This window comes from Vombatus ursinus, unplaced genomic scaffold, assembly GCF_900497805.2.
Source record: "Vombatus ursinus unplaced genomic scaffold, bare-nosed wombat genome assembly UNPS02014894.1, whole genome shotgun sequence".
Classification (NCBI taxonomy): domain Eukaryota; kingdom Metazoa; phylum Chordata; class Mammalia; order Diprotodontia; family Vombatidae; genus Vombatus; species Vombatus ursinus.
The window spans coordinates 2417207-2444805 of record NW_020954672.1 but is presented as its reverse complement, the minus strand read 5'-3'; the positions used below and the strand labels follow the sequence as shown (position 1 = coordinate 2444805).

Below are 27599 nucleotides of genomic sequence, written 5' to 3'. Positions count from 1 at the left end.
CCTCCCTCCGCCTTCTTCCAAATGTCTTTTATGTACTGTCCTCTCCCATTAGAATTTAAAATAATGGAGAACAGGGTTTGTCATTCTTTTTGCTTATATTTGTGCCTATAGTGCATGGCATAGTGCCTGGCACTTAGTAATTGCCTGCATATTGCTTCATCTAATAGACTATGAGTTTAAGTTCCTTCTGTTATTGCTCTATTCATAATTAATCATTTCCTCTTATGGTAGTTACACCTTCAAATTCAAATGCTTCCCTTTATGGAAGAAAAGCAGTAAACTTCTTATAAATAATTCCTAAATAAGAATATCTAGGACCAGAGAAAGAGAAGGCATGTTCGTGCCTGAGTGCAGGAACTGAGGTTTATGATATTCACAGACATCTATGAAACCAGGGTTTGTAGGACAGTAGAGTTTAGCCCTTTATTCAAGAGATGTCCCCAAAGCTGGTATTTTTGGAATAGAGAATAAAACTCCCCTCTCAGGGCTGGCAGACTCAGGATCACTCCTATGCTTCTCAGGGTTTGTGTTCAGCTCTCCCTACAGTCTCCATCACTGTGTCACTCAGAACACAGTAGTACACAGCAGAATCTCCTATTTGGACTGAGGTCTTCTCCAGGTAGAAGGAAGATTCTTCCTTAATCTTTCTGGTCCAAAATCCATTGTTGTCTTTCTCTTGGTCTTTCCCTGATGTTTCTCTCAGGAAGAGCTTCAGAACTTCACTGGGATACTGGATATACCAGAAAAGATAAGGTATATTAATGGTCTGATAAGAGCAGTTCAGTGTGAGTGATGCTCCCTCAAGGAGAGTGATGTGTCCTTCTGTCTGGGTCACTGAATCTTCATAAGTGCCCCCTGAAAAACAAAGAGAAACATTTACTGTAATTAGAGATTAAAGATCTTACTAAATTAATAATATATGTTGAGAGTGACCAATGTCATTGTACTCACCAAATAATAACAGAATCCCAATCACCAAAGTGGGAGTAGAGATCATGGCTGGTCCAGTGGTTGGGAGGCAGATGTGGGAGAAAGAGTATTTCCCTCCCTGGTCCTTCTCTTCCAAGTCCTTTTGTACCAGGATACAGAAGGCAGATATTACTATCAATGTTACTAATTTTAGGAAAATATCCTTCTTTTTGGTTCTGAGGTTGGATGCATAGACTCTGATCTTAGCCTCCCTCTCAGTCCTCAAAGTTTGGAGAAAAGTAAAGAAAGAGAAAAAGGCAGAATTGATGCAGAGACTTCATCACACTAAACTGACACGTGACTTTTCTAAGTTGAGAAACAATGCCCTCTTGTGATTCAACTCAGGAATGGCTTGAAATACTTCTTTGAATATCTAACCCTGTCATCAACTACCTGGCCTTAATTCCAATCAGACAAAGGCATCACCACTGTCTAGGTTGTCTATGAACTATGCCAGGTCTTAGAAAGTCTGAGATCTTGCAAGAGTATGTGTTTTGGTTTCTCTCATGAATGATAGCTGCTCTACTTTCTCAATTTAGTTGTCTCTTTCTTTCTAAGTGGCCTGCTGATTGCCTTTCCTGCCATTTTGTTATCTTACTATTTCCCTCTTCCTCAAATTTTCTGTCACTTCCTGCCCCTCTTTTCCCTTTCCTTGAATGCCAGGCCACTGTTTTGTCCTTAAACTTATTTCTACTTTATGCTTTCACACACTCTGATGTCCGTGAAGGAGGTGTAGGTAGAATTATACAAGTCCTTTCGGATTCTTTAGCGTGATGACTAGGAAGTCTTGTCCTGCTGGACCATGCAATGGCTGAGAGGTGGAACGTGATGTGTGGAAATAGAACAAAATGGAGAAGTCAAGAACTTGAAAGTGCAGAAAAGTGAATACTTCAAAATGAGGAGAGTAAAGGAAGGTTAGCAGAAGGGCATAATCAATATGAATAGATAGAGAAGAAGCTGTGTGGCACCTGGCTGCTAAACTATTTAATTCTCATCCCAGTAGCACTTCTCCCTTTAACTTTGCTCCAACATTTTCTTTCATTATTTGAACTGTCCCATTCTATTTCACTTTAAGGTCTTAGGCTATAGAGCTGGAAGGAATATCAGAGATCATCACATTATGCCCTCTCATTTTAAAGATAGAAAAACTGGGGTCCAAGATATGACTTGATTTGCACAAGATGAGAAGGGTAAAGTACCAGAGTTGGGTACTGGATCCAGGGTGTCTGACTCCAAATGCAGTACTCTTTCCACTACACCACAGTGCCTCTGTCTTGGACACTCTTTCTATCATATATATGCTAATTTATCAACATTTTAGGCTCACAACCACTGATACAGACACACACACAAACACACACTCACAATTCGTATTTCCATATCCAGTTCATATTTAGTTTACCATTCTTTCCTTTAGAGTTCTCAATTCATTTATAATATCATTTTTAAACTTGTTTTATTTCTTTTGGAAATTCTAATGACCGTGTTGCCAAGCTATGGTTTTATTTGAGATTTTGCTTGTTGATGTTGTAGAGATATTCTCTTCTGGGTTTGTATCTTGGGCTTCCATGATTCCATAATATTTCTTTATTGATGGTATTTTTTATTTGTTTATTTAATCATTCTTCCAGCCCTAGTTCCCAAATGGGGTTTTTGTCAGGGTAAAGTTCTGCAAACTTCTTGAGCAATTCTAGTACTATAAGCAAGTACCTATATTAACCAGGTAATATAAGTTCTGACTTATATTACCTTGGGTACTACCACTGTTTTCTCCAAGTATTGAGTGATGAGTTCTTGAAAGATTTCAGGGGTGGCTCAGGCCAGGGAGCTTCAAACTTACATCCTTTCCTAATCAGGCTGATCTTGGGTGCCATCTGATCACTACTCTCCTGGTATGAGCTTTGTAGGTTCCCACAGGTGTTTCCAGTTCTGATAGTTAATGAATTTAAGCTTATTCTGTTCTTACTCTATCTCTTGGGAGTTATTTCCTCCTACAGTTATAATTTCAAATTCAAATGCCCCTTCTGAACTTTCATATTACTATTGAGGGCACCATCATCCTCCCCATCAAATAGACTCAAAACATAGGTTTCATTTTCAACTCCTCATTCTCTCGGACTTACCATATCCAATTTGTTGCAAGTCCTCTTGATTCTAACTTCATACTACATCTTGCATATACCCATTTCTCTCCTCTGACATTGCCTATTATAGGCCCTTATTACTTCATGTCTGGAATATTGCAATAGCCTGCTTTCCCTTCCCTTCCCTTCCCTTCCCTTCCCTTCCCTTCCCTTCCCTATTTCATCTCTCCTCACTCTAATCTGTCCTTCACCCATCCAGAGTGAGTTTCCTAAAATTCAGTTCTCCCTCCTATTCAATAAAATCCAGTGGCTCCCTATTACCTGTAGGATCAAATATAAAATCCTCTGTTTGGCATTCAAAGCCCTTCATAATCTAGCCCTCTCCTATCTCTCCAGTTTTCTTACAAATTCCTTCCCCTTCCCTCCTCTGCCATCCAACAACACTGGCTTCCTTGAGGTTCCTTGCACAAGACTACATGTCCAGACTCTGAGTAATTACAGTGACTGCGTTTCATGCCTGGAATACTTTCCCTCCTCATTTCTGACTCCTGTATCTACTAGCTTCCTTCAAGTCCCAGCTAAAATTCCAATCCCCTTTAATTATCAGTGTCTTCCATCTATTAATTATCTCCAGTTTATGCTGTATATAGCTTGTTTGTGCATAGTCATTTTCATGAATCCTCCATCAGACTTTAAGCTCCTTGAAAAAGGAGACTATCTTGTGCCTTTCTTTTTATCCCCAGAGTTCAACACAGTACCTGGTACATAGCAGGTGCTTTAATAAATGCTTATTGACTGAAAGAGCTACCACACCTGAGAGTAGGGACTGGCCCAAAGACAGACTTCTCTTCTCCACTTCCCAAGCACAATCACACCAATGCTTATGAAAGTAAGGTTTAGCCTTTTCCCTGGGGGATGTTCCCACATGTCCTTGTCTGGGAGGAACAGAGTCAAACCCCGCTTCCAAGGCTGGCTAGACTCAAGATCACTCCTGTGCCTCTGAGGGTTTGTGTTCAGCTCCCCCTGCAGTCCCCATCACTGTGTCATTCAGAACACAATAGTACACAGCAGAATCTCCCGTTTGGACTGAAGTTTTCTCCAGCTGGAAGAAAGACTTTTCCTTAATCTTTTGGGCCCAAAATCCATTGTTGTCCTTCTGCTGGTCTTTTCCTGATGTCTCTCTCAGGAGGAGCTTGAGAGCTTCATTGGGATACTGGATATACCAGAAGAGATAAGGTGTTCCACTGGTCTGATAAGAACAGTTCAGTGTGAGTGGTGCTCGCTCAGGCAGGGTGATGTGTCCTTCTGTCTGGGTCACTGAATCTCCATAGGTACCCCCTGAAAAACAATGACTTTAGTTACACTCACCATATAAATCATTAAATTCAGCAGTTAAAATATGAGTTTAAAGATCCAACTAAACTGAAAAAATGAGAGTGATCAATGCCATTGTTCTCACCAAATAGTAACAGAATCCCGATCACTGAGGTGGGAGCAGAGAGCATGGCTGATCCAGCAGTGGGGAAGCAGATTTCGGAGAAACAACAAATCCTTCCCTGGAACTGGTCCTTCTCTCCCAAGGAGAAGGCTACAGAAGGCAGATTCAATGACCAACGTTTCTAATCTTAAGCAAATTCACCCCCCACCTTTTTTTGTTGTTGTTCTCAGATTGATTTTATAACCTTAGAGCTCATTCCTCATCTAAGGTCTTCACAGTTCGACATAAAGTGAAGACATAAGAAGAGGCAGAATTTGTGAGTAGAAACCATCACAATAAATTGACATGTGGCATTTTTGTGTTGGAAATCATTGCCCTCTTGTGGTCAAGTACATGAATAGAAGTGAAATATTACTGAGTGCCTGCCAGTATCTTCAGTCTACTACTGTTCAGTCTCATTTCCAGTGGGGTAGGGCAGAAACTGGGGGTGAAGACAAACTCATCACTACTGTTCCTGTTTTCTAAATAATATGTCAGGGTATAGTATAGGTCTGATATCTTGCAAGAATTTGCCCTCTAGTCTTTCTCTTACATGGTTTCCATGTCTCTTTCTCAAATTAGCTTTCTTTCCATCCAAGTAGATTGCTGGTTGTGTTTCCTGATTTTTTTTTTACCCTATTGTCTCTCTCTAGGGCAGCTAAATCATTCAGTGGATAGAGTGTCAGGAAGACTCATCTTCCTGAGTTCAAATGTGGCCTCAGATACTTACTAGCTGTGTGGCCTTGGGCAGGTCACTTAACACTGTTTGCTTCAGTTTTCTCATCTGCAAAGTGAGCTAGAGAAGGAAGTGGCAAACCACTTCAGTATCTTTGCCAACAAAACCCCAAATAGGGTCATAAAGAGTTGGACATGACTGAAAAACAACAAACAACAAAATGACTGAAAAACAACACCAAAAAAATCTCTCTCTCTTCCTCAAGATGGCTCTCTGTCATTTTCTGCCTCTTCTCTTTTTTCTTTTTTCTTTTTCTTTTTCTTTCTTAGATAAATAAAGCATTTATTAATAGCTTACTATGTGCCAAGCACAGCACTAAGTGCTGGGTATATAAATACAAGCAGACCAGATAGCCTCAGTCATGAAGGAACTTGCCTTCTAATGGAGGAAAATAAAAGAGAACTGAGGAGACAGAGAAATCCAGAGGGAGTCAAATGAGAAATGAGGTGGGTATGGCTAGAACCCCTCATGAAATGTGGTCTTTTTATAATCTTGATGTCCAATTATTATTAATTTCCTGAAATTGGTTATATTTTTATCCTATTTCTCCTCTTCTTTCCTGTGCAAGGCAAAAACATAATTCTTATTGGATTCTCTAGTACAATGTATAGGAAGGCTTTGCCTGCTGTGCTGTATAATAACTGATAAAATTTGAAGTCTCTGCAAGGAAGAAGGTGGAAAAGGTAGGACCCTAGGAATACATGCCAAGAATATTAGAGACTGCAGAAATGGAAAAAAGTAAGGGAAGGCCATAAGAATGATGTGTTAACATGAATGGGAATAATTCAGGACCTCATTACCTTTTCTTAGCTGGACTATTTATTGCAATAGCTTCCTAATTGTTCTCCTTGTCTCAAGGTTCCATGTATTCCAGTCCATTCTTCTCACAGCTACCAAACTGTTTTTCCTAAAGGTCACATCTATGACCATGTTACCTTCTTACTCAGTAAACTATTGGTTCCCTACTATCTCTAGAAGGAAGTACAAACTCCTTTGCATTTAAAGCTCTTAACAATCTGGCCCCATCCTACCTTTCTAACCTTATTGAACATTATTCCCCTTCACACACTCTGTGGTCCAACCATATTGCCTTACTGACTATATATATTGACTATTGAGCTAAATGCCATGTATTGACTTATTCCTCTTACATGACATTCAATCTCCCTTCTCTGTGCCTTTATGTACATTGTCCCCCATACCTGGAATGCTTTCCATCATTCTTGGAATCTAGTGTATACAGAGAAATGTTATAAGAAGTATACAGAAACTACTGTGTAGTTTCCTTTAAAACTCAACTCAGTGTCATCTCTGTGTGAGGTCCTTTCTAGCTGCTAGTGTCTTCTCCAAGTTTACTTTGTATCTACCTTACGTATAGTTTAACTGTACCTACAAATGTGATTGGCATATAACTACATGTTGTCTGCCCCATTAGAATGTAACCTCCTTGAGGGTAGGGGTTGTTTTTCTTTTGTCTTTGTATCCTGGGGGCCTAATATAGTTTCTGGAATCCAGTAGACAGTAAATCATAGCTTATTTGCCTGACCAACTTATTTCCCATCCCAGATTCACATCTTTATTGTATTTTCTTCTCATATCTCCCTTCATGTTCTTTTTTGTCATTTTGTGTCATTTTAGCATCTTAGGAGCTAGAACTATAAGACACCTTAGTGATCATCCAATCAAATTCCTTCACGTTACATATTAAGAGTCTGAGGCACAGAGAGGGGAGGTTATTTGCCCAAGGTCACTTAAGTAATAAACAGTCAAGTTAAGATTTTTATCCAGGACCTCTGTCTTCAAATTCAGGAGTCTTTTGATTGTATTGTTTCCATTTTGTACATTCTTCCTATAATGTGCATTCTATAACTCACTGACAAATATATTAGCATATTCACAATTATAACTCCTCTCACCATAAATGATACATGCACATAGATTCACTTATACATTGCCACACAGGTCTAAGTGTATTGGCTTTTCTAAACAGTCCACTTCTGAATTGGAAAAGGGGAGGAGAGAAGGGTGTTCTGTAGGAAAAAGAGGGAAGAAAACATTTCCATAGGGAAGAAACTTTCCACAGGGAAGACAACATTTCACAGTGAGGTGAGGGATTTTGTAGCTTGGATAAAGGTCCATAATTTAGAATTGAAAATATAAGCCTCACATTGTCCAAATAGTCCTGGGTGGACATTAAGCTCACCCTTCTCTTCTTCTACAATATACAGTAACTATTCAGGCAGTCTCTACCTGTTGCCTCTCATTCTTGCAATGTTGGTAGCCCACCTCTTTTTCACATGCATCCTCCATAATGGTTTGTGCACCACCTTTCATATTTTGTGGCAACATGTAGTTTATGCATCTCTGTCATGCATTTTTTCATTGCCCTATGTATTATTGGTAGTTTGGATTTTTCTGAGATAGTCACTAGGAAAACACTGGCATTATGGACATGGGCATTCGTAGCAATGAGCATTGTGCATAACTGAATGTACTGTACAATTTCACCAGTATTGTCCAATCTATTTTCTTTCTATTGAGTTCTGGGCCCATCTCCTCATTCCAGACTCCTGTCCAAGTTGTACATATTGATAGACTATAAAGGCAAGCTTTCCATCTAGCTACATTGCTATAGCAGTAGCAATATTTTATTTATCTTGCTTTTCAGATGTGGATGACTAAATCAACCTCTTTCTCATTGCCGTAGGTTTCTCCTGGGAAGCTTTGTAGTGCTCCAAGACTCTATGCAATTAACACGATGTCATCTATAAATAAGTACATTTGAAAAACTTTGCTCTCTATGGGGAATCCTCTGGTTCAGATTCTGTGTATGACATCTCCCATGATACAGACAAATATCTTAGTTAAGCATACACTTCCCCAATTGATGCCTTGTTTGATGTCGCTTCTCAGTGAAAAATCAAGGTTATCTCCATAGTTCTATATGTGATAGAATCATTTGTGATTTTAATATATGCATACAAGAAACCTCAAAGATGTCAAAGCTTCATTTTGTTCTGCCAAGTCAAATCATTTGTTTAAAAACCAATAAAAACAGACAAGGCAGGGTCTCATATTTTTCCCTAGTTCTCAGCCAATTTTGTGACAGGATAGACTTAGACCACTGTATAAAACCATCTTCAAAAGGTAGCCTACTTCCTTCTCATGTTTTTAATGAGGATATCTTCAATATATTCATAGACCATTTTCATAAAAAATTTATTGAGATGTGGAAGCAGAGATACATAGTTTGGTTTTTGCTCATGTCTTCTCAGTTGTAGTTAATAAATAGGAATACTTTTCATGACCTTTCATGTTCCTTCAGAATCTTCTCCTCTTTAAGATAACTTGAAAAGTGATCCCTGAGACAATTTTAATTTGGACTGCTTCCAGAACAGCTTTCTTATCCATAGATATGTCCAAATTCTGCTGTGCTTCTTTATTTAAGACAATAGGACTTAGAGTTGAAAAGGACCTTAGAAAGCACATAGTCCAACTATCCTTATTTTATAGATGAGGATATTGAGGCTCAGAGGGGGTTTAGGCGACTTTCGCAAAGACAAAACCATAGCAAGTAACATAACTGTGGTTTGAACTCTGGTCTTTTAAATTCTAGGGAGCTAAGTGGCACATCAGATAGAGCACAGAACTTAGAATTAGAAAGACATGAGTTCAAATCATGTTTCAGACCTTTATGAGCTGTTGATTCTAGACAAGTCATGTAACTCATCCTCAGTTTCCTCATCTACAAAATGGGGATAATAATAGTACCTTCCTCATAGTGTTGTTCTGAGGATCAAATGAGAAAACTTATGTGAGGCGCTATATAAATGCTTGCTATCGTTCTGTCTTAAAACTCAATGATTATTTAATGATTTAAGACAATTTAGAAAGACTCATAACGAAAAACGCCATCTACATCCAGAGAAAATCTTAATTCAGATCGAAGCATAATATTTTCACTTTTTTTCTTTCTCATGGTTTTTCCCTTTTTTGTTCTGATTCTTCTTTCACAACATGACTAATGTGGAAATATGTTTAATATGATTTTACATGTATAGACTATATCAGATTGCATGCCCTCTTGGGGAGAGGGAGGGAAGGGAAGGAGGGAGAAAAAAAATTTGAAACTCAAAATCTTATGCAAGTGAATGTTGAAAACTCTCTTTACATGAAATTAGAAGAAAATAAAATACTATTAAGTGGGGAAAATCCAATGCTTTTTTGGTTCTGAGTGGATGCATGGGTTCATGTTCTTAAGTGTTACCGCAAATTTTTACACATATTGCACAAAAATGCTGGTAGACACCTTCAAGAAGATGGCAGAGTGGGAGGTGGCAAGAGGATTTGTCAATATGCCCCTCAGAAAGAAAAGTAAAAAATGCCCAGAAAAAGCAAAACTATCAGATGTTTACAAAAGAAAATTGTTTTTTAGGGAAAAACACTCAAAGAAAGGTATGAACAAAAGAATTTTCCATGTAATAGAAAAATAACAATTTAAAGGAATAAGACAGCAACATTAGAAAAAAAAATGTACTCTACATCAAGAAAACTAGAATTTCCTCAAGACCTATTAAAAGGTATAATGCACTAAGAAATGGAACCAAAAATATCACAAGAAGAAATAAAAGAATGAGTATAACTTTAAAACTTCATGACAAGATAATGATGGGACTCGACAATTTAGAATTATTCATGGAAAATATCAAGAGAACAAGAGGTAAAAAAAGGCAGAATCATTTCATTGGAGGATAGACTATCAGAATCTATTAGTTAATACATATCTATTAAGCAATTATTATGTGTTAGGCATGGTGATATGAACTGGGGATACAAAAAAGGGGGAAACAGCCACTGTCCTTAAGGAGTTCACATTCTGATTAGGAAGAAAAAACATACACACACACACACACACACACACATATACACACATACAAAGTAGATTCACAGTAATTTAAGAGAGGAAGGCACTAGCAGCAGGGGTCCAGGATGGACACTCTTACAGAAAATAGTATTTAAGCTTAATCTTTTTTTTTTTTTTTTGGTGAGGCAATTGGGGTTAAGTGACTTGCCCAGGGTCACACAGCTGGTAAGTGTTGTGGGTCTGAGGCTGGATTTGAACTCAGGTCCTCCTGAGTTTCGGAACCAGTGCTCTATCCACTGCACCACCTAGCTGCCCCTTAAGTTTAGTCTTAAAAATGAAAGCAAAGATTCTAAGAGGCAGAGGTGAAGAGGTAGATTGTTTCAGGCATGGGTAACAGCCAGTGCAAAGTATTGAGATGAGAGATGAATTGTCTTGTGTGGAGAAAAAAAAAACAACTAGGCCAAGATTGCTTGATTTGAAAATAGATGGAAGGTAGTAAAGTGTAAGAAGACTGGAGAGATAAATAACAAAGGAATTTTTAAGTGCGTAGGAAAAATACAGATAAAAATATATGAATCAATGCAGGTGAAGATGACTGATTTGGCAGAGGAAAGAATAAAAATTTCAGAATAGTTGGATTTTTTAAAAGTAAAAAAAAATCTATTTGCTATATTTCATTTAACCACTTAAGAAAATTTCACAGGAATATTGAAAGTGGAGAACAGATTGCAAACAAATAGAATGCAGAACTTACAAACAGGAAAATATTTGCAATGATTCATCCAGATAAATCATTGTTGTGCTTCAAGACTGTGATAACAAAGAGATGATTTTACAATTCATTAAAAGGAAAATCATTCTCTTTTTTAAAGATAGAAATAAAGATGTTATTTTAATTGCTCAATATATGTTCTATAATTACAATAAATAACAGGAGAATCTGGAATATGATATATCCAAAATTAATTTATAAATAAATGTATCTCAAAATCAGCTCTTCAAACAAACATTTAAGGCAAGCAATAATCACATAATATTGAGTAATTTGTTGAGGACAACACAAATAGTAAGTCAGATTTTGGTATATAAAGCAAACAAGAACCTAGAGCTTGAGTTTCATTATAAAGATAAGTCCTACAAGTAATCAGTATTTTATAATTGTGATTAACTAGTCACTTTCAATTAATGGGAGAATAACAGGAGAATAACAAAACAATGCTATTTGTAACACCTGGCTATGGTGTGCCTAGAGTAGACCTATCTGGTTTTGTTTGCTCCTCAACTTGCTCTTATACTGGTAGGTCTATATTTCCAGAGAATGCCTACTATTTTGTAGTTGCACTCAAACTTGCTGAAGATCCTAATTGTGAGGAGTATATATTCCCTCTGCTGAACACTGTAGCTCTTAGGCCCCAACCAATGTGTTTCCATTTACATCATACTGATCACATAAGGAAAAGACATCATTTTGCACTCCTTACAAGGTGATTTAAGGCATTTCATTTATGCTGTAGTTCTTTTTATGCCCATTTTGCCAAACTGCTCACAGCTTGTTGGAAAACTGTAATTTTTTTCATACATAGATTTTTAGCAGTTTTTATTAAACCAAATTTCTTTTCCTTTCCCTTTCAATCATCTGACCACCTACAAAAGACACAATGCCTTATATCTTTCACAAGTTGATTTTTTTCTTTATGTAAATTTTCAGTCTCTTTTAGACAAGCTTCTCAGATCTTAAGAGGCTATTCTTTATATATATATATATATTTAATAAACAACATAACAATATGAATAGGTTGGAGGGAATAAAATGAAGGAAGAGATAGTAGAGGTATAAACTGATTTGGGATATCATAGATAAAAAATAGGAGGAAAAGAGAGAATGGCAAAGAGGGTGGAGCAGGAAGAGGAATAATGATCCCAGAGGAACACTCCACTTTCATCTCAAAAACAGAAAGGAGGGGATTTTTTGTTGTTATAAATTTTTTATAATAATGTAATTTTTTGTTGAGTATAGTTAACCTTTTAGGAGTTAAAATACAGGAATTAGACCTATAATTTCATTGATATGTGGGATTCTTGGAAGAGGATACTGCTTCTGCAGGTTGCAGGTTGTCACCTTTTTTACGATATAGGATAATAGAGAATTGCAGTGGCATTAAGCATTTAAGTGACTTATCCAGGATTACAGAGTCAGAGGCAGGACTTGAACCCAAATCTATCTTGACTATGAGTCTGGTTCACTCTCCAATATGTCATGTTCTCTCTCAGACCTCAAAAGGGCCTTAAAATGAGACTGAAAAATATCAGAAGTAGGTGGGCAATAGGAAGCCATTGAGAAGTTTCGAGCTAAGGAGTAGCGCAAAGGAAAAATCTGGACATATAACAGAGGTGTGAGATCAGAAAACTGGGTGTAGTGCTACTGGCTCAAAGTAATAGGGTGATCTTTGGGAGCTTGGAATAGATCCTCCTATGTTCTGATAAACCCCGCAATAGTATTCCATGCTGAAGCTGAAGTAAAGGTTTCAGGGACAAAAGGACCTTCCTGGGCATTTCACTGGGAGCTTCTCCAATTTCTTTTCCTACTGGGCTAAGCCTCTTAAGCAAGTACTTGATCCCCTTACAGAAGCCTCTTTGGCAGACATGGTGGCCAGAGTCCCAACTGTAGAGTATGCACAAGCAGCAGATGCCTGAGGATCACTGTATACTAGCTACAAAGAAATGCATGGCTGAGTCTTGAGTCTGGATGGCTCTGACGTGGAGGGTGCTGTGATGTGCTTGAGTATTAAGTGTTGCTATAAATTTTCCTTCTATCTTCATAACCCCATCTGACAGCAATGCAGACTCCAGGCTTTTGCCCCAATCCTGCTTCTCCCAAAGAATGTAAATGGAAACTCTGCTGGAATTATTGCAGGAGAGGGTCACATTCTTTCCCTCTTGGATGTTCGTGAACCAAGGACCCCATTTCACCTGCACTTGGCTGCTCATCCTTGTTCAGAAAAACAGTGACAAATGCAATAGTTTAGATCAGTGAAAAAACATTTTCCTTTCCAAGTATACCCAAAGGAACCCAAAGACAGTACCCCTCTCTCTGCCTTAGTCTTTTGGGAGAATGTCCCCTGGAATTCCCTTTTCCTATCTATAGGAATACCACACTCAAAGCCAAGCTGCTACTATAAGGTTACTAATGAGAATCCTAGGACTTTTTCCACTTTTTCTCTTTCCTGGGCTCACTGAGTACAGATCTCCAGGTGCAGACAAAACCAGGGCTCCTCAGTGACAGGAAAATGTGCTCTCTGGATGTTTCTCTCTCTTCTGCTCCACTATACAGAGAAATTTCTCAGTCAGGTTCACAGCCAGTCATTATCACTGCATAAATAGCAAATCTCCATTCCTCTCCTCATTCACTGATTCAAAGCCTTTATTTTCAGAAAAGAGGATTGTGAAAAAGGAAACATTGCCCCCTTCCGGCAAGACAGACTGAAAAAATTACATCTGCATTGCAACAACTTGGCTACTTCAAAGTAAACTTCCCCCCTATATTTCATTATTTGTTGGTTTTTAAATACGTAAGCAAACAGTGAGTAATAGCATATGGGACCTGCATGCAGAACCATAATTTAAGTACTGAATGTAAAGTTATTATAATATACATGTTCAAATTCAGCTTCTGACAATTATTAGCTGTTCAACCATAGATGAGTCATTTAACCTCTCTCAGGCTTAGTTTTCTTATCTTTAAAATGAGGATAATAAACATTATAGATTCACAGGGTTGTTGTGAGGTCCAAAAGAAATAATGCAAATAAACACTTTGGAAAGCTTAAAGAGATATTTTTGTTGTTGTTGTTCAATCATGTTGAACTCTTCATGGCCCCATTTAGGATTTTCTTGGCAAAGATACTGGAGTGCCACTTCCTTCTCCAGCTCATTTTTACAAATAAGGAAACTGAAGCAAACTAGATTAAGTGACTTGCTCTGGGTTATACAGCTAGTAAGTATCTGATTTGAACTCAGGTCCTCCTCACTCCAGACCTGTTGCTCTATCCATTGTGCCATAGCATATCCATTGTGCCATAGCATATCCATTGTGTCTAGCTGCCATAAAGAGCCGTAGAGATGCCAATTTTTCCTTTTATTCACGAAATACAGGGACTATTTTTGGTTTCATTTCCAAAGTCTCAGTGCCAAGCATGGTGATTTGTGCACATGTGAAGAATTTATTATTTCTTCAGCATAAAACCTTCAAAAGTAAGGTCTTCCTTTACCAGTACATTTGAAATTCATGTCTGAATGAATTAATAAGTCCTAGGGAGTTAGTTGTCTGAGATACATGGAGATTAAGTGATTTTTCTGGGGTAACAAAGCTAGAAAGCACCAGGGGCATTTTTTGAACCCATATCTTCCTGACTCCAATGCCAGCATTATATTCATGATGTTGCACTGCTTCTTGGGCCTTATACATAGTAGATATTTAATTAGTGTTTCTTGAATTTAAGTGTTCAATTGTTTAGATAATGATATGCTTAATCATTTTAAGCTTCATAGTAATTATGCAAAAATAAGAGGAAATCTGGCAAATGGTTGCAATTACTATCACATTTACAATTACATTTACAAATATTTCCAGGATTAGGTGTGAAAATAAAGCAAAAAGGGGACCTTTCACCATCAAGTGTAGTCATGTGCAGAAATTGGGCTAAAAAGACATGTTTCAGGCAAATCAACTGCTAATAGAAAGGACAGGTAGAACCGAGGAGAAAATTTCAATGTGCCAGAGAAACGAATTTCCCTCCATAGGTGTGTAGGGAAGGCAGAAATCCTCAAGTCTTAAGAGAAACAGCTTAGACTATAAGCATTTTTGTCATAGGGTGGGGCACAAGGAATGGGGACTTTTTAAGGTCCATGGCCACCAAGTGTGGAGATAGGAATCCCATGAGATGGACAAAACTTATGTAAGGATAGGAGTCAACCAGTTGCCCCAGGACCTACTTTTCCACATGAGTTGAAGGATGGGAAAAGATACTGTAAGCTTGAGACATCACATAGGATTGCCATTTGCATCCACTATCTATGAAATTAGAACTGAGCTAATGTCAAAGTCAAGAACTGACAGAAGGAGTTCCCATCAGAAAGCAAGAGGAAACAAAAAAAGAATAGGCCTGGATCCCTGTACTTCATACACAGGTTCAAGAATGCTGCATAAGAGCCTCTGTAACTGGTGAATTTTATACCATTCTATGTACTATTATTCTGGCCCCCTATGATACTTCATAATAATAAATAACATCTATTAAGCACCTCCCCACTCCCTTACGCTGTGATCCAGCAACACCAGCCTCCTCTCTGCTTCCCGAACAAGACTTTCTCCTGATACTGCACATCTTCATTCACCGTCTCCCATGTGTAGAATGCTCTCCCTCCTCATCTGAGCTTCCAGGCTCTCCTGATTTCCTTCCAGTCCCAGCTAAAACTCCGTCTTCTACAGGAAGTCTTTCTCAATTTTCCCTTACTTTTAGTTCCTTCTCTCTGTTGATTCAAATTTGTCCTGTTTGTAGCTTGATTGTACACAGTTGTTTGCATGTTATCTTCTCCATTAGACTGTGAGCATCTCAAGAGTAGGGACTGTCTTTTACCTTACATTATATTCCCAATAATTAGCACAGTGTCTGGACTATGCTAAGCCCTGGGAAAACAAAAAAAAATAAAATAAAAATCAATCCACACACTGAAGGAGCTCATGTTTTAATTTATGTAATATATTTATATTTAATTTAATGTATAATTAATATACATTTAATTAACTTAATATATTTAAATATATAAATAATTAAGTAAATTCAGGTTACATACAGAGTAGATTGAAGGGTATTTCTGAGGGAATGGCACTATCAAGTAGGGGAAGCAGAAAAGGCCTCCTGTAGAAGGTGGAATTTGCTCTGATCTTTATTAAAACACCTAAAAGGGGCTTGTACCTCTTTCAGAGACTGAGAGGGCAAAGGAAGGAAGCTAGAGCTTTCTCTCACAGTAAAACTTAAGTAAATTCAGAGAGTGAGAGCAGCAAGAAACCTGTTGATGTCATAGGTGAGTAGGGTGCTAGGGTTCACTGGAGCAAACAAGAGTGGTCATGAGAGAGCAGGGCATATTTGAGATATTGATGGTTTTTCCTTCACAGGGCCTGGCCCATGCTGGTGTTATAAATATACATATTTTCAAGTCCCTCTTCTGCTGAAAGTGTTGGCCACTATGTGGCTTAGAATATCAGAACTTCAGAGCTGGGAAGTACCTTAGATATCATCTTATTTAGCAAACATTTACACAGAACAAGCATTTACTCAGCACCTGTATCTGCAATGTATTGAGGTTCTGGGTAACTAAAACAAAAGGAAGCACAACTCCTGCCCTCAAGGTACTTACAATCTAGTGGGGGAGGGGCAGGCATATGACATATAACTGTCATACAAATTACAATTGAAATGCCTAAGAAAGGACCAAAAAAGAGTCATATAAGAAATTAGAGAAGAGAGAGGTCACTGGAAAGAGCAGAGGAAACAAGGAAGACATTATGGTGGTGTTAGTACCTCAGCTGGGCCTTGAAGAAAGAGAAGTATTTCAACAGGTGATGTGGAGGTGTGATGAACATAAATATATGGAGGGACAAAAAGACAAGATTTGAAGGATAATAAATTATGTGGTTTGGCTAGAATGTAAAGGGGAAGGAGAAAGAAGGTAAGTTGGAACTAGATTTCAGAGAGTCTTGAGTGTCATTATCAGAAGTTTATATTTTATCCAACAAGATGTATGGGGTGGGGAGGGGTCACTAAAGGTTTCTGAAGGAAGGAAGTGTATAAAAAGAATTGTGAGTTAGGAAAGTTATTCTAGCAATTATGTGAAAGTTAGATTTGAGAATAGAAGACTGGAGATATGGAGACCAGTTACGAGGTTATTATAGCTCAAGCAAGAGATAACAAGAGCCTAACTGGTAGACTGGTCAAAGATTTCAAGAAACACGTTTAAAGTTTCACATTAAGGGGATATTACTACATTTTTTTTATTAAATAACATATGAACTGTGTGGACATACTTGCTCATACAAGAAAGGTTCAAGAAGATGTAGGCACATTTACTTCACTGTTAACCACTAAATTTTGATGCTATGAGTAGACATCTACTTGACCATCTTTGGGGCAGTTAGGTGGTACAGTGGATAAAGTTCCAGGCCTGGAGTCAGGAAGACTCATTTGTGAGATCAGATCTGACCTCAGACACTTACTAGCTGTGTGACACCAGGCAAGTCACTTAACCCTGTTTGTCTCAGTTTCCTCATCTGTAAAATGAGCTGGAGAAGGAAAAGCAAACCACTCCAATATCTTTGCCAAGAAAACCCCAAATGGGGTCACGAAGAGTTGTACACAAGTAAAATGAATGAATAGCAAAAAGTGCAACTTATGAGACATTCTACTTTTGGACTCCTCTTGTTAGAATGTGTTTCTTTGCATTGAAAATATAAGTCTGCCTTTCTTCAGCTTCTACCACATTATTCCTAGTTCTCCCTTCTGGGGTCAAGCTAAGCAGAACAAGTATATTCCTTTTACACATGAAAGTCCTTCCAGTACTTGAATGAAACTGTCATATTCCTCCAGAAGTCTTCTCCTAGTTAAAGAACCAGAGCTCACTCAACTGATCTTTATATGGCATGGTCCTCTGTGCCCTGGTCACATGTCTCTGGGCACACTCTAATTTATCAATACCTTTCTTAAAATATGGTGCCCAGAACTCAACACAGCAGTCCAGGAATGGTATGCCCAGGGAAAACTGCAATGAAATGATCAAAAGGTTCGTTCTGGACCTGTCCCTCTCCTGAGATAGCTTAAATTCTCATTAGCTACTCCATATTGCATTGTTGACTCATTGAGCTTAAAGTAGTCTAAAATCTCAAATCTTCCTCATAAAATATGTCTTTTCATCTCATGTTCCCTACAACTTGATTTTAAAAAACCAAGTATTTTACTTCATATTTATTCAGATTATACTTCATCTATTTCCAGCATGTTGAGATATTTTTGAATCCTGAGTCTATTATACAACCTGCTAGTTATCCTTCTTAGGTTCTTATATCATCAGTAAATTTGATAAGCATGCTTTTAGGCTTTGGGGATGCCCATGGGAAAACAACTGTGCACTACAGGGGGACACAGCTGCTAATACCTGTTAGTTATCACTTTGCTATTTAGGATGTAACCTTGGCACTGGTGTTAGAAGACATGGAAATAGAAATTGCCCCTGGGTATGCGAAGTTGATGTATTAAGGGAGAGATCTATTCTAGTAATTATTCAAGAAGTCTGACTCAGGGAGAGAAAAAGTGAGAGAATATCTTGAAACTTAGAACTGCTATGATTATATGAAAGTTAGTGGCTGTAACTAGAATGCTTTTAGTGGAGCTATGATTTGGTACAACCATTTTGGAAAGCCATTTGGAATTATGCTAAAAACATGAATAAAAATTCTTTATACTTTGACCCATAGATTCCAGTGTTATGCATATTCCTCAAAGAGGTCAGGAACAGAAAATCCTTTATAGATCAAATTCTCATAAAGAACCAGAAACAAAGTTGATGCCCAGCAATTAGAAAATGGCTACACGAAATGTGGCACATGAAGGTAATGGAATATTACTACATCATATTAAATGATGAATACCGAGTAGCAAAGAAAGATTTACATGAACTGATGCAGAGTAAAGTAGGCAGAACCAAGGAAACATTGCACACAATGGCTATGATAATGTAAATGGAGACAACAACAACAACAGTAACATTGAACACTGTAATTTTAATGACCAAGTTTGGTCCCAAAGGAGAGATGAGAAAGGAGACTTTCCTCCCTTCTTTGCAGAGGTAGGGGATTACGAGTTTTGAGTACTACATATGCCATCAGGCTTGGCTAGTGTGATGGTTAGTTTTGTACAACTGCTTTTTTCCCCTTTCTTTTTTATTCTTTTGTGCAAGGGATGGTTTGCTCTGTCATGGAGGATGGAGGGACATATTCAGAAATGAACAGAGCTATATCACAATATTCCTTATTCCAAAAGAGCAGATAATGTCTGAAAATACTAGAGTAGCATTGTTTATTAACAACATATACTCATGGAAATAAGTCCGTGAACTGGAGGAGGGAAACATAATTAGAAGAGGTTCTTTGGAGAGAAAAATAGAATGCTGTGGTAGGACTGTCAGGAAGACTATTCTTTATATTTCCTTCTAAAATCTACCAAAGTAGACCTCTTATGATTATATATTTCTTGTGTGTGTTATGAGTCTTGTAAACTCAAGATCTTTTAACTTCATCAATGTTTCATCTCAGTAAATTATACACAACAATTCACACTCTCAAAGTGCCTTCTCTAAAAATCGGAGTGGAAATTCATTGAGTGTATAAAATGAAAATATAGACTGATTATTTTGGAGAAATTTTAGCTGGAAGATAAGCATGCAAAAATTATTTGTTAAAATGAGAATATATTTAATCAGATAAACTATTTTGCATGAGGAAATTATTTTAATAGTTTGTAACAATAACTCACACTATATTAAATACACAATGGAATGGAGCAGAGCGAGGACATAAGAGAGAACATCTAGACATGTGTAGAGTATTGCAGAATGAAGTGAAGGTTGCAAATTCCTGGGCAGGTACCTCTGGAAAGACAGAAAACAGCAATAAAGATCCCTTTCCAAGAATCTTATTCTAATTTTTCAGAAATTTTTCACACATTCACATGAGATATTTTAAGGACCAGAGTTTTTCCTACACTCATGTAAATTATTAGTACATCAAATATTCTACCTCTGCCTTGTTTCATTTGTTAATATTACACAAAGGTATAGGAAAACAAATGTAACTAACAAATGGTGGTTACATTTTAAATATATTTGAAAGGTTTCAGGAAAATAATCACTATACATTAAGAGTCCAGTTTCAAGTCTTTGATTTTGTACTCAATAATGAGCAGAGTATAAGAATAAAATAATTTTGAATACTTTTATAATCTGATGAAGAATGAAAACAGCAGAACCAGAATAATTTATACACTAACAATAACAGTGTAAAGACAAACAAGTTTGAAAGCTGTAAGAACAAAGATCAAGACAATTACCATCCATTTCAGAGGACCAGTGATAAACATGCTATCCCCTCCTGACAGACAGGTGATGGATTCAGGATGTAGAATGAGACATGTTTTGAACACAGTCAAGGAGGAAATTTGGTTTGTTTGACTATGCATATTTGTTATAAGGAATTTGGTTTTTTTTTCCTCAATGGAGTGAGGAAGAGGAAGAAGAGAAAATATATTTCTGTTAAAAAAAGATAAAACTTTAATTTAAGAAAAGGATTGATGGAAGAAAAAACATCCTAACAATAAGAGCATTCCAAAAGTATTAGGAGTTACAGAGGTGGTAGCATGTTTCCCTCTCAATGGAAGTTTGTGTTAGTTTTTCAGGCATGTTGTAGATGGGAATACCTATTTAGGTGTTTGTCTGTCTAGAACAGGAGTGGGGAACCTGCAGCCTCGAGGCCACATGTTGCCTTCTAGGTCCTCGGGTGCGACCTTTTGACTGAGTCCAAGTTTTACAGAATAAATCCTTTTATTAAGAGGATTTGTTCTGTGAAGTTTGGATTCAGTCAAAGGGCCACACTTGAGGACTAGAGGGCCACATGTGGCCTTGAGGCCACAAGTTCTTCACTTCTGATCTAGACCAAGGTTTCTTAATCTGAGGTCCACAGGTCTGCAAGGTGTCCATAGAAAAACTTTGGTGTGTCCAAGTACTCAGATGGAGAAAAAGTCCATTTTTACCTTCACTAACTGAGGTTTCAATTGTGAAAAGCAACAAACATTATTCTGAGAAGTCCATAGTCTTCACTAGGCTGCCAAACGGTTCCATGACCATAACCAAGAAAGGTTAAGATCCCCTGGTCTAGATGAACTCTGAGTTTCCTTCAAACTCTGACATTCTGTGATTCTTTGTGATGATTACCATTGAGTTAATCTATTTGCTGATTTCAATGAACAGTAGTCACATTTACCTTTTCTGACTTTTGTTTCCTGCCATTTTGGTGAGTGGAAAGCCTTCCCTTTACCCTATATCCAGCCATCCACTGGTGGACTACCTACCTAGTGCTGGTAGCTCTTCATCCAAGATAACAAGAACTGTTTGAATTGGGCACAAGCTCTGAATAAGGAAGCTTGGCGGATCTAAGACGGATTACCTTGTGTAATGAGGGAGAGAAATCCATATTAGTATCCTTGTTTCACAGATAGCTGAACTTATAGTTCAACACAGAAGGAACTCTAATGTAGGGCAGTACTGAAACTTCCTCTAAATTGAATAATAAGACATTAGGGGAACTTGGAATAGAATTCAGATCTCCTCAGCCCCAGCCATGTGGTTTGCCCCCTAAAGCCATTACAAGCTGAATATAGAATAAATTCTCATAAGTACAAGTGGCCATCTTTTATCTGGACCTCTCATTCTATAAGATTAAAAGATCATGATGTTAGGGACTTAGATTAGAGAGCCATTGATGTTCAGTTCTATATCTCTGCTGTCCTAGTTTCTAATTCTCAATATGCTTATTCATTTTTTTCTCATTTAGAGACTACAGGGGAACTGACAAAGTTGGAATTCAGATATATTTTGAAAAACAAAAACTAACTGGGCTTCTCATCAAAGTATAGATATCACTGTATAAAGAAAATGGAGTGGGTGACCCTTGGACCCAGAACACATAATAATCCCACATTACGTATACTTTAAAGGTGTTTCCATATATACCCATTGCATATATAGAACCTGATCTTAACTCACAGAGAAAGAAGTGATGGAGTCTGAGCGCAGATTGAAGCATACTTTTTTATTTTATTATTTTTGGATTGTTTTTGGTCTGTATTTTCTTTTGCAACATGGTTAATATACAAATGTTTTGCATGACCATGTATGATGCATATCAAAGTGTATAATGGATTATCTATATTAAAGTGCTTGCCCTCTCAAGGAGGGGGGAGGGAAGGAGAGAATTTGGAACTCACAACTTTAAAAAATGAATATTAAAATTTTTTGTTCAAAAGTAATTGAGGAAAAAAATAAAAATTAAATGTAAAAAAAATAGAAAACAGAAAGGGAAAAAGACTGTCTCTCAGCTTTAACTAGGCCTGTGACATAAATATAGGTTCACAAGATAATACCTTTACAGCTAGAAGAGACATTAGAGGCTGAGTCCAACCCCCTCATTTTACAGATTAGGAAACTGAGGTACACAAATTGTAAGTGATTTGCCCATGGTCACATAGTAATTATCTAAGACAGGATTTGAACACAGGTCATCTTGACTCCAAGTCCAATACTCTATCCACCATAAATCACAAATGTCTATAAACAGCTGTGAGCAGATATGTACCCCTAAAACCTCAGAAACACACCCCATTCCCCTTGGTCAGCCTTCTCAAATGCTAACATGTAGTTCTGAGAACTGGAAAAGACCTTAGACGATCATCATCATCATCATCATCATCAATAGTAGCAATAACAGCAAGCATTTATTAAGCACCTTCTATGTTCCAGGCACCATACTAAGCACTGGGGATACAAAGAAAGACAAAAATATAGTACTTGTCCTCAAGGAGCTCACAATCTAATGGGAGAAATGGAATACAAAAAACTATGTACAAGTAAGATATAATGGATATATAATATATTAACATATTAATATAGTACATATACACAAGATATATGCATACATAATATACACATATATTATGTTTACATGTATATATATGTCAATAGTCATATATATTTATAAATACACATATAGTAAACATGAGATAATCTAAGAGAAAAAACACTAACAGTGGGTGGAAGGGTGAATGGAGGGGAAACCAGGAAAAACCTCCCGCAGATGACAAAATATGAACTTAGTCTTGAAGGAAGTCAGGGAAGCCAGGAGGCAGAGAATTCCAGGCATGGGGGACAGTCAATGAAAATGCACAGAGGGAGGAGATGGAGTGGTGTCGTTAAGGAACAGCAACAAAGCCAAGATTGCTGAATAATAGAGTGTATGGAAGATAGTAAAGCATAATAAGAATGGGAATGTAGGAAAAGGCTAGGTTATGCTTTTTAAAAACTAAATGGAGGACTTTATATTTGATCCTGGAGATAACAGGAAGCCACTGGAGTTTAGATCTATGCTTTAGGTAGATTAAGATTACTCTGATATCTGAGTAGAGGGTAGACTAGAGTGGGAAGAGACTCAGAGGCAGGGAGACCAATCAGGAGCCTATTGCAATAATCTAGGCATAAAGTTATGAGAGTCTAGGCATGAGGGTGGTGGCTGTGTGAGTGAAGAGAAGGGCACAGCTATGAAAGATGTAAAGGTAGAAATGACAAGACTTGGAAAAGGATTAAGTGTGTAAAGTGAATGCAAGTGAGGAGCTAAAGATAACACTAAAGTTATGAGCCTGAGTGACTGAAAGGATAGTGATACCCTTGGCACTAAGAGGAAAGTTTGAAATAGCATAGTGTGGAGGACAAGATGAGTTCTGTCTTAGAAATGTTGAGTTTGATATATGTATGGAAAATCCAGTTCAAAGTTCAACAGGTAGCTGATGATGTAAGACAGGAGGTCAAGAGAGACATTAAGGCCAGATAGAGTAAAGAATTATCTCCATAGTGATGACAATTGAATCCATGAGAGTTGATGAGATTGTCAGTTGATGCAGTATAAAGGAATAAGAGAAGAGGGCCTAGGACAGAGCCTAGAGAAGGATGACTGTGGTTAGTCAATATGGCCTGGATGAACATTCAGTAAAGGAGTCTGAGAAGGAGTGGTCATACCAGTAGGAGAAGAACCAAGAGAGAAAAGTGTCATGACAACCTGGTATTGAGGAAAAGTGGGTGATTGACAGTGTCAAAGATTGCAGAGAGGTCAAGAAGCTTGAAGATCAAGAAGAGTTCATTAAATTTGGCAATTAAATATTTTAAGCAACTTTGGAGAAAGTTTCCATTAAATGACAAGATCTGAAGCCAGTCTACAGAAGGGTTAAAAAAGAGTGAGAGGAGAGGAAGTGGATGAATTGATTGCATATGACTTTCTCAAGAAGTTAAACCACAAAAGAATGGATAGATGATAGTGTAAAAAAAAAGACAGAAGGAAAGATAAATAGATAAATAGATAGTAGCAATGATTAGATCAACTGGGAGATTTTTAAAGAAGGGGGAGACATAAATGTGTTTATAGGCAACAAGGAAAAAGCCAGTACATTTGGAGGACTTGTGTGTAGTTGTTGTGGTTTGTCCTTCATTCTCTAAGAAGGCCATGACATCAGGGAGATGATGACGTGACTTGCAATTGACTTTGATTTGAGTGAGGGAGGGCTGTGCAAAGTCGCCAGCCTCATTTTCTCCTCCACAGCCATCTGGGTCTAGGGGCCAGATATCTATCAAGATGACTGAAGATGGCCCAGGATGCAGTGGGAGACTTTGGCCTTTTTAAGCTAAGGTATTTTCAGGTTCCCACTTTGAGTGAGGCAACACCCATTCAGTGAATAGGCCTCATTAAGAAGCAAATCAAGGGATGGTCCATTTAATAAAAAAAGATCAAATTGGGGGAAGAAGTCCTTCAGGGTTGCTGGCCAAAAGAGAAACAGTTACTATTTACATTCACTCTGAGTCAGGAGGACCCAAAAAATAACCATTAAGTGGTGCTTAGGCAGGGACCTATTGTTGTCCAATCCATGAGATCCAGAGTGAATTGGGTTTAAGGTTTGGTCTTTGAGAAAGAAATCTAGCCAGTAAACCCCAAGTTAAATAAGTAGGTTTCAGCCATTTACCTTCCTTTGGGTAGAACACCCTCAGGTAAGGGGAGAGGAGAGGAGAGGAGGGGAGGGGAGAAATTGAAGATTAGAGAGAGTAAGGATGGGAGAGAGAGCAATCTGCTGGAAAAGATGGAATAAATGGAATCATTTGTGTGTATAGAAGGGTTTGCCTTGGCAAGGAGAAGGGTCAATTTTTCAAGTGAAATATGGTTGAGTGAGGAGATAGCAAAGAATTTATCTGAGTCATAAGGTGGAGGAGTTAAGAGGAAGTTCTTGGTAAATGGTCTCAATTTTTTCATTGAAGTATGAAAAAAGGTCTTCAGATAGGAAGCTACTGTAGTAATTATGAATGATGAAAAGCTACTGTAATAAATAAGATAGTGAATAGATTAGGGAGGTGTAAAAGAACTGCTTTGCTGCATTGAGTAATCAACTGAGATTATGGAACATAAATTTGGGATATAGTCTGGTTTTGTGATTTTTCTACAGCTCTATTCAGTAGTACATGAACAAAAGTAAAGTCAGCAGATGCTAGTGGTAATCTAAAGTTGAAGTTTGGCAAGGCATGATTGAAGACAGGATAGAGAGAGGCAAGGAACTCAAGGGTAGAGGATGATGGAGTTATACTGGTTCACCAAGTGATCAAGATATCGAAGGGAAGAAAGTGTAGCCAGTGCAGAAGATAGAGGGATTGGTACTGATGATGAGAATCAAGAGTTAAGTTTCAAAAAGCAGAAGGAAATATAGATAATTAAAAGATTATGATCAAATGAAAGATCTTCTAAGTTCACGAACATGGAAATGGAATGCTTATAGATGGTCAGAAGAAAAGAGTATGATCATCTCTGTGTGCAGCTGAGATGGAAGGGTGTAGAAAAGTAGGTCATAGGAAATGAATAAATTGAGGAATCATGAAACTAAGTTGTATAGGCTGTCTGAGGAAACATTAGTGTTCATGTTAAAGTCCTGTAGCATGAAGATATCTAATAGAGAAACATCTGTCTATTTCTCTCATTTTTGCATATGAAGAAACTTAAGACAAGAAAGGTGTAAATGACTTGCCTGAAGTCACATGCAGCAAGCACAGCTTGAAGCCTGAAGCCATGGCCTCAGATTCCAAATCCACTATTTCCACTATTCCATGCTACTATTGTAACATATATTTCTTGTATTCAAGTCATATTCTTGTATTCAGCTCCCTATATTTCTTTCCTACAAAGCATATCCTTTTGAGAAATATTCTACTTTTATCGCAGGAGCATCCCTGGCACATCGTGCAGCTAGAGTCCCACTTGAATGGTTTATGTATAGGCATCAGGTGTTTAGGAGACACTGTGTCATAAGCACAAAAGTATCTGGCTGAGTCTCTGAGCTGAGTTCCTGTGATGAGCAGGAAGCTGTGCTGCTTTTTTTCATCAAGCTGAGCAGTTATTTTCCCCTGACGCTTCAGTTCTTTCCCCTTAATCAATGCCATCAAGAAGGTAAGACCTTTCCCAGGATCCTGTCTATACCAGTGTAGAGCGGGCACATTGGTCGAGGAACTGCAGTTCATGATAAAGTCTTCTCCTTCCTGAATGCTTATGGACTGAGGACTCTGATTCAGCTGTTGAGTACTCACCCCTGTTAAGAAAAAAATAATGGAAATACAAGAGATTCTTAACAGATTGGTATTTTCACAATGGTGACTAATTCTATCTTTCTCTGGCACTCCCCCATCAACATCAATATTGTCCAATGTTTTCCAAGCTCCTGTAGATTCCTGGGTGACTAACATAACAAACAATGTTTATAGACCACAACTTCAGATAACTATAATACTTCAAATACTTCACCTGCCGTTAGAACCATTATTTTCTTAAACCACTTTAATTTGAGCCTCACAATTTCCCTATGCATTATAACCCCCATTTTACAGATGTGGAAAACCAAGGCATCGAGATATTAAATGACTTGTCTAAGGTTGAAGAGTACATTGGTGATGGAGCCAGGAATCTCAATCTTTTCCTTTAAATCACATCCTGTGATTGAATCAGGATATCCACCCAAACTCAGAGAACAGCTGTACCCATAGAATGATTGAAATAGAATCTCAATCCTTTCCATTAGATCACACCCTGTGACTGAATCAGGATATCTAAGCAAACTCACAGGCCAGCTGTAGCCATAGAATGACTAATAAGGTTCCCAGTAGCATCTTCATTGGTTGTCCTTCTATCAATGATAGCTGAAACTGACAGGTCTTCTACAGGCTTCTCCCACTAAAGTGTGTCACCTGTTGCTACTGTCTCTGTTAGAATGGACTGGGTCCTAGGCCAATCAAAAACCAGATCTGTTTTCCCCAAGTATGTGAAAGTTGTGGTAAACATGAAAAGCATTTTGTTATGAACACTGCACCCTAGTGTTCAGATGTAGAAATGTTCACATCATCCTTTTTGCTTTTCCTTAGCTCCAATCTTCCACCCAGATACATGTATTATTTAAAGGTCAAGAATCAAACAAAAAAGATTTATTTATTTTTTTAAGTTATTTTTTAAAAATTTATATTTAATTAATTAACTTTTTAAAATTTATTTTTATTATTTATTATTTATTTATTTTT

General features: G+C 37.7%; 3 gene segments (V, D, J or C); all 3 read right to left on the bottom strand.

The window, feature by feature from the left end:
- Nucleotides 1-244: 244 nt before the first annotated feature.
- Nucleotides 245-4059, bottom strand: LOC114028698. The segment is given in 3 exon segments: nt 245-855; nt 952-1069; nt 3867-4059. Coding segments are annotated over 3 exon segments (570 nt in total).
- On the bottom strand, nt 3965-4949 carry LOC114028705. The segment is given in 2 exon segments: nt 3965-4391; nt 4513-4949. Coding segments are annotated over 2 exon segments (399 nt in total).
- Nucleotides 4950-26177: 21228 nt separating this feature from the next.
- Nucleotides 26178-27276, bottom strand: LOC114028754. The segment is given in 2 exon segments: nt 26178-26620; nt 27149-27276. Coding segments are annotated over 2 exon segments (495 nt in total).
- Nucleotides 27277-27599: the final 323 nt, after the last annotated feature.